The sequence below is a fragment of the Onychomys torridus genome, chromosome 8 (genome assembly GCF_903995425.1).
Source record: "Onychomys torridus chromosome 8, mOncTor1.1, whole genome shotgun sequence".
Lineage (NCBI taxonomy): Eukaryota > Metazoa > Chordata > Mammalia > Rodentia > Cricetidae > Onychomys > Onychomys torridus.
This window is the reverse complement of record NC_050450.1, coordinates 84,145,748-84,160,264: the sequence shown is the minus strand read 5'-3', so window position 1 is coordinate 84,160,264 and position 14,517 is coordinate 84,145,748. Positions and strand designations below refer to the sequence as shown.

The following is a 14,517-nucleotide window of genomic DNA, read 5'->3' as shown; positions in this document are numbered from 1 at the left end:
CTTTTACATTTTTTTTATTATTGTCTGTGTGTTAGTATGTGGGCACGCATGCCACTGTGTGCGTGAGGAAGTCAGAACAACTTTGTGACTTCCACAATAAGTTCTATCATGAAGAAGCAGTAAAACGCAGCTGATGTACAAAGTAATTTCTAGGATCTGGAGAGATGGCTCATTGGTTAAGAGCAGGTGTTACTTTTTTTTTTTGTTGCTGTTATGTTTTGTTTTTCTTTTTTTTTTTAAAAAAAAGATTTATTTATTTATTATGTATACAGAAAAGGATGCCAGATCTCTTTACAGATGGTTGTGAGCCACCATGTGGTTGCTGGGAATTGAACTCTGGACCTCTGGAAGAGCAGTCAGTGCTCTTAACCTCTGAGTCATCTCTCCAGCCCATGTTTTGTTTTTCAAGACAGGGTTTCTTTGTGTAGCCTTGGCTGTCCTGAAACTCACTCTGTAGACCAGGCTGGCCTGGAACTCACAGAGATCTGCCTGCTTCTGCCTTTGGTGCTGGGACTAAAAGTGTGCACAGAGCACATGTTACCTTTTGCAGAGGACCTGAGCTTGATTCCCATCTCCCACATGGTGGCTCATAACTGTCCATAACCCCAGTTCTGGGGGATTCAACAGGTATGCATGTGGTGTACATCACATATGTGTGTAAATATTTCATACACATGAAGTAAATAAACCTTTTTTCAAGTAATTTCTAAGCCAATCTTGGTGGCTTGCTTATACCTTAAATCCCAGCACCCAGGAGGCAGAGGCAAGCAAATCTCTAAGAGTTCAAGACTAGCCTGGTCTACATAGTGAGTTCTAGAACAGCCAGAGCTACACAGAGAAACCCTGTCTCAAACAGACAAAAATATAATTTCTAGCTGGTAAAGTAAGCACAACTGTAATCCAAGCTCATGGGAGACAGGAGAATCGGGTTCAGGGCCAGTCCTGGCTACATAGCAAACAAGAGGCCAGTATGAGCTGCATGAGACCTTGTCTCAAAGTAGAACAGACAAAACCAGCAGCGGAGATGAGATGGCCAAGCCTAAAGACCTGGATTTGATCTCTGGGACCTACATGGTGGAAGGAAAGAACAGACTCCTCCAAGTTGTTCCCTGACCTCCTCATGGATGCCACCGCATACCCACTCCCCACAAACAAGCCCTGTGGGGGGCTTCAGTATTCCCAGACAGAAAGAAATTTATGAAAAATTCATTTTAAGTGCCAGTCATGGTGGCTCATGCCTTTAATACTACAGAGGCAGAGGCAGGCAAATCTCTTAAGTTGAAGGCCAGCCTGGTCTACATAGTGAGTTTCAAAACAACCAGAATTACATAGTGAGACCCTCTCAAAAAACAAAGAAAGAAAGAAACAACAAAAAAGATAAAAATAAAAATTTAATGATAATAATAGTAATAATTTTTCTCTTATTTTTCTTTCTTTTTTATTTTTATTTTTTTTAGTTTTTCAAGACAGGGTTTCTTTGCACCTTTCCTGGAACTCACTTGGTAGCCCAGGCTGGCCTCGAACTCACAGAGATCCACCTGGCTCTGCCTCCCGAGTGCTGGGATTAAGGCGTGCGCCACCACCGCCCAGCCCTCTTATTTTTTCAAGACAAGGATTCTCTGTGTAGCTCTGGCTGTCCTGGAACCTGCTTTATAGATCAGGCTGGCCTCAAACACAGAGTTCCACCTCTCTCTGCCTCCCAAGTGCTGGGATTAAAGGCATGTGCCACCATTGCCCAGCTAAAACCTATTTTTAATAAATCCTAACTACTTCATTAAAGATAATAATAGCAAGAGGACTCAGCATCTAAAGGCACTTGCCTTGATGCCAAGCCTGATGACCAGATTTGGAATCCTGGAACCCACATGGTGGAAGGAGAGAACCAACTCTTGGTTCTCTGTCCTCCACAAGAGCTCCAGTGCACCCACATGCACACAGGTGTGCACATACACAATAAATAAATGTAAAAACTACTTAATAAGGATGAGGGTATAGCTCAGCCATCAGGTGCTGCGTGGGTCCTGGGTTCCAGTCCGAGCATCTCAAAAAGGAGAGGGAGAGAGAATGAGTAAAATAACCCTCTGAGCAAAGACTGGCCTGTAACTGCACAATCCAGACTTTAGAAGCTGCAGAGGTTTAGAAGGGGAAAAAAGTATCACCAAAAATGCATGAAAACTTAGAAATCAGCCAGACATGGTGCCACACCCCTTTAATCCCAGTACATGGGAGGCAGAGGCAAGCAGATTCCTGAGATCAAGGACAGCCTGGTCTACAAATCAAGTTCCAAGACAGTAAAGGAGCAGAGAAACTCTGTCTTGGAAACTAAAAAGTAAATAATAATAATAATAGTAATAAATAGTAAATTGTGATAATTTCAAAAATCTAAGAATATTTTAAACGTTTTAAAATTGTGTGTGTATGTATATCATAAGTGGGCAGTGCTCTCAGATGCCAGGAGAGGGCATCAGATCCCTTGGGACTGGAATTAGAGACAGTTGAGAACTGTCTCGTGGATGCTAGGAATGGAACCCCATATCCTTTGAAAGAACAGTCAGTGTTCCTCATTACCACAGAGCCATCTATCCAACTGCCCTTAGAATAATTACATTCAAATTATAGTTGTAAAGCCACCATGTGGTTGCTGGGAATTGAACTCAGGACCTCTGGAAGAGCAGTCAGTGCTCTTAACCTCTAAGCCATTTCTCCAGCCCAAGACAGGGTTTCTTTATGTAGCTCTGGCTATTCTGGAACTAGGGACTAGCTCTGTAGACCAGGCTGGCCTCGAACTCACAGAGATCCGCCTGCCTCTTCCTCCAGAGTGCTGGGATTAACGACGTGGGTCACCACACCCAACATTTTATTCAATTGAGACAAGGCCTCCTACATCACCCTCTCACTACAATCCAGGTCGCCTGACGTTTGCAGCAATCTCCTCATCTTCTCTGGAGCTGTAGTTCAGGATGAGCCATCCCTCTGAGGCCTGAATCCTGTCAGACCTCTGCTCTGGTATGTGTGTGTGCTCTCCCATTGTTCACCTTCCCATTTATTGACTTAGCTGCGGTTGATATATTGTGCACCCCAATAAACTTATCTGGGGGTCAGAGAACAGAACAGCCACTATATTAAACAGAGGGTAGGCAGTGGTAGCACATGCCTTTAATCCTAGCATTCTGGATCAGGGATCCGGATGGGTTCAAGGCCACACTGGAAACAGCCAGGCTTGGTGACACGCACCTTTAATCCCAGCACTTGAGATCTCACATCTTGCTTGGGAAAGACACACGCCTTTAATCCCAGGAAGTGGTGGCAGGAAGCAGAAAGGTATATAAGGTGTGAGGACCAGGAACTAAAGTCTTTTAAGCTTTTAGGCTTTTAGCAGCAGTTCAGCTGAGATCCATTCAGATGAGGACTCAGAGGCCTCCAGTTTGAGGAAACAGGATTGGATGAGAAGTTGGCGAGGTGAGGTGGCTGTGGCTTGTTCTGCTTCTCTGATCTTTCAGAATTCACCCCAATACCTGGCTCCAGGGTTGTTGTTGTTGTTATTATTATTATTATGACTATTTGCAATTCATCTACATTGAGTTTTTTTAAATTTATGTGTATGTATGTGTGTCTGTTCAGGGGTATATGCAGGGAGTGTGTTGGATCTCCTGGAGCAGGAGGTCCAGGCCATTGTGAGCCACTGGATGAGGGTTCTGGGAACCGAACTCTGAGCCTCTCATTCTTCCCACTGAGTGCTCTCTGCAGCTCACCTACTCAACGTCTAGCCCTCCCTGCCTCAGCTAAATGCTGTTTTCTCACCACATGACTTCCAGAAAGGACTTTTCTGTCTTTCTCCACATGACTCAGCCACTGTGTGATTAGTAATGTGTTTTGTGTGTTTAAAGATGAAGGCCTGCTGGCATATTTGTTCCAGTCACTTGGGAGGCCCATGTATTGAAGACCCTTCCTTTTCTGTGTTTGCTTGCTCTTGAGATGTTAAGACAGTCTCCTGTAGGCTCCAGATCCTCTGCCTTCCCCTCTTCAGCACTGGTTTTGCAGGCTTGTACCATCCATCATGCTTGGTTAGCATGAAGGTCTGCCATTGTAAGGTCTGTTTGCTTACACAGTGATTCCGACAGAATCCCTCCTGCCTACGTGGAGTTTGCACAGAGGAATAACTGGATGTGTCCTTTTTCCTTGGGAGTCGTGGACACACACAGCCATGCCCTGTAAGTGCTCAGCTGGCATTTGAATGAGTTTTCACAGTGGACACAAGGATTTACTTCAGCTCAAGGCTTTATTGTTTGGTTCTCTCAGAGACTTTGGACCAGGGCGGAAGCAGGAGCTGAGCAAGCAAAGGGCAGAGTCCACTCCGGGCTAGGTCAGTCACTGAGACCTGGAAGAGGGGAGGTGAGAAAAGAGGGGGTGGAAGGGAGGGTGGTTACGAACTTAGAATCAGTTCAGCAAATTTATCCTGGTACCCAGGCATAGATAAACCACTCCTACCTGCAAATAACCTTTTGTTTGTTTTGTTTTGTTTTTTTGAGACAGGGTTTCTCTGTGTAGCCCTGGCTGTCCTAGAACACGCTTTGTAGAGATCCACTTGTCTCTACCTACTTAGTGCTGAGATTAAAGGCATTTGACACCATCTCCCAGCTTCAAATGACCTTTTAAAATTATTTGTCAGTCTTCAAAATCATTCACAAAAGTACAGACACAGTTCCTCACCTTCCTACAGAGACTTCTCATCTCCACTGGCTTGATCATGTTCCATGTTTGTGTGTGTGTGTTGTATGTGTACATGTTCATGTGTACCATGTGTCTGTGCATGTGTGTGCACATGCATATATGTGCAGGCCAGAGGTTGCTGTCCACCTTAATTCTTTTTAAAGATTTATTTCCTTTTATGTGTTTGGGTGTTTTGCCTGCATGTATGTGTGTGTGCAATGTGGATACAGTGCCTGTGGAGACTGGAGGAGAATCCTCTGGAACTAGAGTTAATCATGAAGGTGCTGGGAACAGAACACATGTTCTCTGGAAAAACAGCAAGTGCTTAACCACTCAGCCATCTCTCCAGCCTCTGTCCCCCTTATTGTTTGAAGCTGAGGTTTTGCTATTTTCTCTGGCTGTCTTGGAACTCACTCTGTAGACCAGGCTGGTCTCGAACTCACAGAGATCCACCTGCCTCTGCCTCCTAGTTCTGGGATCAAAGGCATGCGCCACCACCGCCCAGCTCCCACCTTATTTTTAAGGAAGGCTCGGACTAGTTGGCTATCCAGTGATCTGCCTGGATCCACCTCAACACTGGGGTTAAAGGCGTGCTGTGGTCCTGGCCTTCTCTTAAGAGCAGGGAATTGAACTCAGGTCCTCAGGTTTGCTCAAAAGCACTTTACCTGCTGAGCCATCTCTCCAGTACCCCTCTCCCTTTTTACCCTCTGGAAGGCACCCAGATTTGCTCCCTCCATCCCTCTCCAGCTCTGGGTGTGTTTTAGTTTCGGCGTGTTGGATCAAGGTCCTCTATCACCATGAGGTTCATGTATTTAGGCGCTCACTCTGGAATAGAACCCAGCTGATGGTCATTGGGACGAGCCATGATTATGGAGCAGGGCAATGTGGCACCAATAAATATGGGTTCCTATCCCTGGGAAGGCGCCAGGGCCCAAAGGTTATAGTTTGTTGTTTTAATTTTAATTTAGGGGGTCGGTCCTCACTACGTAGCTCTGGCTGTCTTAGAACTCACTAGGGTAGACTAGCCTCAGGCTTCTACACAATCTTCCTGAGTTCCTCTTGCCCAGTGCTAGGTGACAGGTGTAAGACACCCCCCACCCCCCATTATAGCTCTGATTTAAATGACTACTCTGAGGTTCTGAAAGGGTAAGTAAGTACTTTGCCAGTGTGTATTAGGACGAAGATCTGAATGAGGTCAAAGGATAACAGTGCATGTAATGTCACACACCTATAATTCCACTACTGGGGAAACAGGAGGATGAGTTTGAGACCAACCTAGGCTACACACGGTGCTCTGGACCAGCCTGAGCTAAGCAAACAAACAAGCAGGATTGGGGATGTGGCTCAGTGGTAGAACATTTGCTTAGCAATTGCAAAGCCCTGGGTTTAGTTCCCAAGAAGACATACATGGGCACACAGACAGTGAGATACAAACACACACAAATCCGAATGTGTATGTCACCTGGAAGCCTACACTTCTAACTAACAACCTTGCAACACCCCCACGGACCTCTCACGCTCCCCACCTGAGCTGGCAGAGCTCTATTTGGTCCACCATCCAGGCCAGCAGCTCTTGAAACTGCATGTCCCTCAGCACATCTTCGTCACCGGAGTTCTTGGGCAAGGAGCTGCAGAGGAGACAGATTGCGGGAGTCTGGGTGTTGTGTTTTCAGACACAGTCTCTTTCTGTAGCCCTGACTGACGATTCCAGAATTTGCTATGTAAACCAAGTTGGGCTGCCTCTGCCTGGAGAGCTGGGATTAAAGCATGTGCCCGGAGCTAAGGAGCCAGCACAGCTAGCCACCTCGCCTCTGGGCTGTCTCCACTCCCAGATCTCTGGCCTCTTTTGTGCTGGGCCCTCCCTAGTTCTGCTTACCCAGAGAATCCTCAGTCCAGGCAAAACAGTTTTTCAGTGATGAAAACTTATCCACTCACCTCTGAAAGCATCTGAGAGTGTGTCCCAGTGACCCCAGAGAGAACATCCCATCCCTAAGCCTCACATTCATCAGTTCTTCAGAGTGAGTGGCTGATTCCAGGGGTCTGGCTTTGGGGGAATGCCCTGGTCTCCCAAACACTCTTCCTGAGGTTTGGGAGGGAGAAGCTAACCCTGAGGTCCCTCATTCCCTGCTCTCCTTGACACAGTGAATCCATGTATACATCCAGTCACAGATCTTAGAAAGCCCTCAGGGGTCCTCCAGGACTCCATTTCTTTGAGCCCCCCCCTTTGAGCTCTTAGAGAAGGGGGTGCTTATTGTGGGGTCCCTGCCCTCCTCTGCAATCTGAGAGGGAGCTGTTGTGGAATATTACCTTCACTGTATGAAGGTGTTACATTTGTTTATGCTGTATTTGTTTAATTATGTAAAGATGTGTTGCTGTTTCACCTTGCCTACCTAAGGCACCTGACTGGTCTAATAAAAAGCCGAATAGGGGCTGGAGAGATGGCTGCTCTTCCAGAGGTCCTGAGTTCAATTCCCAGCAACCACATGATCACATGGTGCCTCACAACTATCTAAAAAAAAAAAAAAAGTGACCGGCCAATAGCGAGCCTCAGGAGAAAAGAGAGAAGATGTGAGGGAGAAGGAGGAAGAGGTGTCTGGGACCAGCCAGCTAGCCCGACAGCCAGTCGCCAGGCAGCCAGACACAGATGTAGAACACACAGCATGAAAGCCCCCAAGGCAAAATGTAGATGAAGAGAAATGGGTTAAATTATAAGAACTAGTGGGGCAAGCCTAAACTAAGGCTGAGCATTTTTTTTTGTTTGTTTGTTTTGGTTTTTTGAGACAGGGTTTCTCTGTGTAGCTTTGCGCTTTTCCTGGATCTCACTCTGTAGCCCAGGCTGGCCTCGAACTCACAGAGATCAACCTGCCTCTGCCTCCCGAGTGCTGGGATTAAAGGCATGCGCCACCACCGCCCGGCGGCATTTTTAACTTAACTAATATTCTGTCCTGTGTCATGATTTGGGAGCTGGTTGGCGGCCCAAAGAAAGACAGCTACAGAGTGCAGCCAAGCCAGTGGGCTGGAGCCTGATTCCCCTCATGGTGGACTCACCTCTGCTGTCCCTCTGTCTCCTCATTTTTTTGAGATTGTCCTGCCAGCCTCAAGGCCTGGGTGTCTCTCTGGGTGATGTTGTGTTTCCAGCTGGTAAAATGAAGAGGATTTGGGTGTGAGTAGGCTGGAGGGAACAATTGCAGTTCCCCCACCTGGGGACGCTGGGATCTTTAATACCCAGCAGGAGCAATGGTGCCTCTTCCCCTACTCTGCAGCCTAACACCCCACCCCCACCTCTGCTTGTAGTCAGCTGCCCCCATCACTGACTGCTCTGCAGAATCCACCAGACTGACGAAACAGCAGCTCAAGATTTGTGTTAGGTTGGGAGAGGCACAGTAGTGGTTTATTCCCAGAGCCCAAAGTAGCCACCAGCAAACAGGCAACACAGCTCCTCCTGCCTTCATTCCCAGACCTCTGGTGACCCCTGGGGCTTCCACGCTTTTCTCTGGCTCCTCCCCTTAGAAATAAAGGATGGGAGAACACCTCATCCTGCACCAGACTGCTCTATTGACCAGTCAGAGTCTCAGGCGTGGCCACTTCCTCATCCTCACTGACTGAAAGGTGGCTGTGGAGGTGAGCATCTCACAGCCCATATGGTCTCCTAGGAGGTGGTGTGAGCACAGCAGAGTTCCGCATGGGGACAGGACAGATGTAAGGAGTCCCTTACTCATTCTTCTTCCCCTTCTGGGCCAGCAGCCAGTTCACAAACTCTTGTTGGCGGATCTTCTCCAGGGCAATGCTGTAGTCACTGATGAAAGTCCCCTCTGCATACCTCCGGTCCCGAGGCCGGGGGCTACCAAATTTACCATGGGATCTGAGAGGTGAGAGATAGGAACCGGGATATCAGTGAAGGGACAAAGGTTGGGAAGACCATACTTGACTAAGTCCTTTGGTTCACAGTGACAAAGTGAACTCGGCTGGTTGTGCGAGCTGTAATCTCAGTACTTGGAAGGTAGAGGCAGGAGGATCACTGAAAGTTCAAAGCCAGCCTATGCTGTACAGCAAGAGACCATCTCAATAATAGTAAAAATGAAATAATAATAATAGTCAGCACTCAAGAGGCAGAGGCAGATAGATCTCTATGAGTTCAAGGCCAGCCTGGTCTACACAGTGAGTTCCAGAACAGCCAGGGCTTTATAGAAAGACCATGTCTCAAAAGAAAGAAAGAAAGAAAGAAAGAAAGAAAGAAAGAAAGAAAGAAAGAAAGAAAGAAAGAAAGAAAGAAAGAAAGAAAGAAAGAAAAAGAAAGAAAGGAAGGAAGAAAGGAAGGAAACTGGGTGGTGGTGGCACGCCTTTAATCCTAGCACTCGGGAGGCAGAGGCAGGTGGATCAGAGCAAGTTCTTGGACAGTGAGGACTACACAGAGAAACCCTGTCTTGAAAAAAAAGGGGGGGGTTAGAGTGATGACTCAGTAGTTAAGAGCACCGACTGCTCTACCAGAGGACCCAGGTTCAATTCCCAGCACCCACATGGCAGCTCACAACTGTCTGTAACTCCAAAATATGACACCCTCCCACAGACATACACCCAGGCAAAATATCAACGCACGTAAAAATAAAGGTAAATAGTAATCATAGTGAACTCAGGCCTGTTGAGACTGGTAAATAAAGGGGTTTGCGATCAAGCCTGACAACCTGAGTTCAACCCCCAGGACCCACAAGACAGAAGTCCCGAAAGCTCCATCCTAAAGAAAGAACAGATGGACTAATTAGAAATCTCAACTCTGCTCAGGAGGGTCTCACCTTTTGTTGTTTACATTTTATTATTATGGGGTGTTTCCCGTGACAGAGCACATGTGGAGGTCAGAGAGCGCCCCTGGGGAGTTGTTTCTCTCCTCCCACCCTTCTGTACCTTCTGGGGGTTGAACTCAGGTCTGTGGGCTTGCATCCTGGGACAGCAAGTGATCTCTTAGTCATCTCACGGGCCCCAGAAGCCACCCTGGGCTACTCATTTAGACCCTGTCACAGCACAACAACACCAACAATAACAGTATTTGGTGAAGCCACAGAAAGTACTTACTGTGAGTCAAGGACTGTATACGCTCCTTGGTTTGTAGTGTTTCAGTACTGGGGATTGAATTCAGTGCCTTGTGCACATTAGGCAAGTGTCTTACCACCGAGTTACATCCCCAGTCTACAGATCCCCAGCATTTTAGTACATAAAATTATCCCATCACAACCCCTCCAGAGAGGTATTATTTGTATCTCCCTTCCTTTTTGTCTGTTTGTCTGTTTGTTTGAGACAGGGTTTCTCTGTGTAGCTTTGGAGCCTGTCCTGGACCAGGCTGGCCTCGAACTCAGAGATCTGCCTACCTCTGCCTCATGAGTGCTGGGATTGAAGGTGTACACCACCACTGCCCAGCTCCCTTTTTTTATTATTTTAAATCCTTTTTAAAATTGACTTTTATTTTTTATACATTAGTGTTTTGCCTGCATGTATGTCTGTGTGGGAGTGCTGGATCTCCTGGAACTGGAGTTAGACTGTGAGCCACCATGTGGGTACTGGGAATTGAACTCTGGTCCTCTGGAAGAACAACCAGTGCTCTGACCACTGAGCCATCTCTCCAGCCCTCTCTCCTTTTTTGTGGTGCTGGGATCAAATCCAGGACTTGCACATGCCAGGTAAGAGTTGTACCACTCTTGGGCTGGAGAGATGGCTCAGCAGTTAGGAGCACTGGCTGCTCTTCCAGAGGACCAGGGCTCAATTCTCAGCACCCACATGGCAGCTCACAACTGTAACTCCAGTTCCAGGGGACCTGACACCCTCATACAGATGTACATGAAGACAAAACACCAGTGCACATAAATGACAATTTAAAAAAAAGAGAGAGAAAAGAGTTTTACCACTCTTAGCCTCGTGGTGGTGCACACCTTTTATCCCAGTACTAGGGAGGCAGAGGTAGGCTGGATCTCTGAGTTCAAGGCCAGCCTGGGCTACAGAGTGAGACTCAGGATAGCCAGGGCTACACAGGGAAACCCTATCATCTTGAACCACCACCACCACCACCAGTTTCTCTGTAGCCCTGGCTGACCTGCAACTCACCCTTGCCTCTGTCTCCAGAGTACAGGAAATAAAGATATGTGGTACTATTCCTGAATTTTGTTGTCATTTGTTTGATTGATTGTTGAGACAGCGTTTCTCTGTGTAGCCCTGGTTGTCCTGGAATTCACTCTGTAGCCCAGGCTGGCCTCAAACTCAGAGATCTGCCTGCCTCTGCCTCCTGAGCACCGGGATTAAAGTTGTGTACCACTCACTACTGCTCATCCCGAGTCTTTTTCTTATCAAACACAAGATCTGCCTCCTTGTAACTATTACCGACAGCTTCTCCTCACACTTTACATGTACCCACTTTGTATGGCGCATGGATTGCCCTTGCATCTGAGAAGAACCAGTACTACTTTGACAAATCTCTGCCTCAGTCATCAAACACACGATAAAAGCCCTGGCTATACCCACCCTCATCTCCTCCTTTTCTTTCTCTTTATCTCCCTCCAGACTCTGGTCTTGTTATGTAGCCCAGGCTAGCCTCAAACTTTCAATCCCCCGCCTCTGCCTGCTGGAGTTATAGGAGTGAGCCGCCACACTCAGCCCTACCCTGTCATTGTTGAGGCTTTGGTCCACAGTACTCTGTAACATGTTTATGTGGTTCTTTTCTGTGTCTGCCTTGGTCCATGTGCTCACTGAAGGAAGGAGCCATCAGTGGACCTGTGTTCACATGTATTCTGACCTGGGTCTAGTGCACAGGAAGCTCCTATGAGATCTGAGTGAATGTATGCAGGCATCAACGATGTTAGTTTTCACAAGGGAGACCCACATTACAGACTCTGCCACCAAAAGGTCCTGCCACAGACCTAGCTAACCGCTTTCTTTCTTACTTCAACGGGGACTCTTTTTGTTGTTGTTGTTTTTCCAAGACAGGGTTTCTCTGTGTAGCTTTGCGCCTTTCCTGGAACTCACTCTGTAGCCCAGGCTGGCCTTGAACTCACAGAAATCCGCCTGGCTCTGTCTCCCGAGTGCTGGGATTAAAGGCGTGCCCCCCCCCCCAGGCTATCAACAGGGACTTTTAATAACTCTCCGGTTCTGTCCTCACTGCATGCTCTGGCTGCAGCCTGGCTCTTCTCCTTAACCTCCCTCCTCTCAACCTGGAGCCCCTCCCTTCCTCACTGCCCCTGCCCCACACCAGTTTATATTCCAGCCAGCCCTCCCGCCTCCTACCTGAATTGAACCTCTTCTTTTTCTCCCAGCCCAACGGCCAGGAAGAGGAGCACCAGCAGCAGAGAGCAGGTCTTCATAGCTGCCATCTTCATAGGTTGTGTGCCCGAGCTGAAAAGAAAAAGGGCTGGTACCCGCTCTAACGGGGGTGGGATCTAAGAGACCCCTTGATGCAGGGACTTGGGTGAGGCAGGAACAAGTGGGGTTACATGAAGTGATTGGAAGGGACATGGGGCCTTGACCCAGAGCTGATCTTGCTTTGTGGATTCTGAGTAGGGTGGGATGGAAGGTCTGGGAAGAAAGTAGCAAAGGCCTAGGTGGTGGGAACTCCCTTCTTGGCTCATTACCAGACATCACAGGGATAGGATTTGGCAAGATTATCCCTTTAAAGCCCTAACAAAGTTCACAGCAGCCTACCTTCCCACTTCCATCTAAGCTGTTACTCAGCCATCATATCCCTCCCCTAAATGAAAACCACACAGAGAGCCATCCTGTACACACACACACACACACACACACACACACACACACACACGTTTGGACTTAACTATCACAACTCAGTCAGAAGTTCTTCCTATTTTCCGGGGTCTGGACCCCTTTCAGTCTCCTGGAGAGAGAGCAGAGCAAGAAACCTTCCTCCAGATCCCTGAAAGCCAGATCTAGCCCAAGGCTACAAGATCTGGTCTTCCTAGGAATCCTTTTGAACTATGTCCTGGATTCATGTTCAGACAAGGAGACAGTAAGGAGCCAAGAGACCCACTTCCTCCCAGGCCAGCCCATCAATATCCCAGGCTCTCTCTTACCCCACTGCTCTTCTAGCTCTTCCAGAGGGCAGGATAGGGTCCCTTCCTCCTACCTGCTGGCTCTCAGGATCTTGCTTCAAGACCCTGTCTTGGCCTCTTTATATCCAGGCACCGCAGTGCCGCTGATTAGCCTGAAAGCCTCTTATCTCAGGCACTCAAGCCCACTGCCCCTGCCCAGAGAAGCCCATTGTACACCTAATGACATTTTCCTTTCCACCTGGGCTGTGCTAATAGGTGATTAACATTTGGGTATCTCCAGCCCTATCTGGAACCTGCTTGGTGGGCAGGGTCATTGGAGCACCCCATTTTCCCTCCCCTCTTCTTTTCTGGGCACAGGGCCCACTGTTCTCTGCCGTACTTCCTGCTGGGTGCTGTGGGTAGAAAGGGTTACCTTGGCGAGCATCAACTGAGGTGGCACTCTCTGATGGAGGGGGCATCCCCACAAAGCCATAGGTGACTTCTGGGGGAACAGAAGAGACCAGGGTGGTCTGAATCCCAGATATGGATTAATTCGAGAAATCCATGGAGCCTATTTAATGAGCAAAGGGATTTATTAGGGGTTAACTCACTGCAGCACTGACGATTTGTCGTAGGGTCCTGGGAAGCCCAGCTGTGTCCCACGCTGATTTGTCTCCTCTAGATCTACCTGGTCAGTCTCAGCATCCAGACCAAGAAGGAGCAAAGAGAGAGCCGCATCCGTGCATCCCAGGTCTTAAGGGTCCCAAGAGGCCACGCCCAAGGGACATGTACTTCAAGGTCATAGGCAGACGTAGCAGTTAGCTGCTGCCTCACTAGGGGCGGTTCTTCAAGGTCATAGAGAGAACAGCTACTCACCACAGCGGATATTAATTGATCATGGTGACTCTGCAGAAATGATGGTACCCGGGGGTGGGTGTCTTCAGAATCCCTAATAATTCTGGTGAACCTGGAGTTTACAGTCACATGGTGTCATACTTGGGGCAGTACGACATGGGATCACAGGGCACAGTTATATATTGGAGTCTCCAGAAAGATCTAACTCCCTCCACAAAGATATTATTTTTTAGGCACATAGCCCAAGGTGGTCTCATTTGATAGGTAGCTGGTGTCCTTGACCCTCTGGTCTTCTTCCCTCTGCCTAAGTGCTGAGTTGTGCAGGCTGGGGATTGAACCCAGGGCTTTGTACATGCTAGGCAAGCATGCTCCTAGCTGTTACATCCCTAGTGCTCTGTAAAGGTTTATGAGCCCATCATGGTGGAGTATGCCTGTACTCAGGAGGTTGAGGAAAGAGGGTAGCTGAGAATTTGGAGTCAGTCTGGACTATACAATCAAACTATTTCAAAAAAATAAATAAAAAGGGTTGGACAGTGGTGGTGCAAGTCATTAATCCCAGCTGAGTTTGGAGGCCAGCCTGGTCTACAGAACCAGTTCCAGGAGAACCAGGGCTACACAGAGAAACCCTGTCATGAAAAACCAATAATAATAATAATAATAATAGGACAGCAAATGGTATATAACAAGATCCCAATTCAGTCAGTTTTAATCCATCCACGAAAAGAAATATCAAGGAGCTGGATAGCTCTTGTTCTTTCTGTAGAGAACCCAGGTTTGGTTCCCAGCACCTACATGGCAGCTCACAGCCATCCATAACTCCAGTTCCAGGGGATCTGATGCCCTCTTCTGTGGCCCACTTCATACACAGTACACATACATACATACATACAAGCAAAACACTCATAAACATCAAATAATATTTTTAAAAATA

General features: G+C 47.7%; 1 protein-coding gene across 1 annotated transcript; it reads right to left on the bottom strand.

Annotated features, from left to right (window-relative positions):
* Positions 1–4,263: 4,263 nt before the first annotated feature.
* On the bottom strand, positions 4,264–12,845 carry LOC118588476 (gastric inhibitory polypeptide). The gene is made up of 6 exons (XM_036194797.1): positions 12,774–12,845; positions 11,974–12,081; positions 8,426–8,572; positions 7,759–7,848; positions 6,237–6,338; positions 4,264–4,378 (listed from the first exon to the last, which is right to left on the bottom strand). The coding sequence occupies exons 2-6, from the start codon at positions 12,063–12,065 to the stop codon at positions 4,369–4,371; spliced, it is 441 nt and encodes a 146-aa protein (XP_036050690.1). The 5' UTR covers positions 12,066–12,081; positions 12,774–12,845; the 3' UTR covers positions 4,264–4,368.
* Between the last annotated feature and the right edge of the window lie 1,672 nt (positions 12,846–14,517).

What these genes read in the sequence shown, in the direction of transcription:
- LOC118588476 (XM_036194797.1), bottom strand. Translation starts at nt 12,065, where the DNA reads ATGAAGATGGCAGCTATGAAGACCTGCTCTCTGCTGCTGGTGCTCCTC. An exon ending in AAAGAAGAGGTTCAATTCAG is followed by an intron (nt 8,573 to 11,973) that starts GTAGGAGGCGGG and finishes CTCACCTCTCAG; the next exon opens with ATCCCATGGTAAATTTGGTA. An exon ending in CAGAAGGGGAAGAAGAATGA is followed by an intron (nt 7,849 to 8,425) that starts GTAAGGGACTCC and finishes TCATTTTACCAG; the next exon opens with CTGGAAACACAACATCACCC.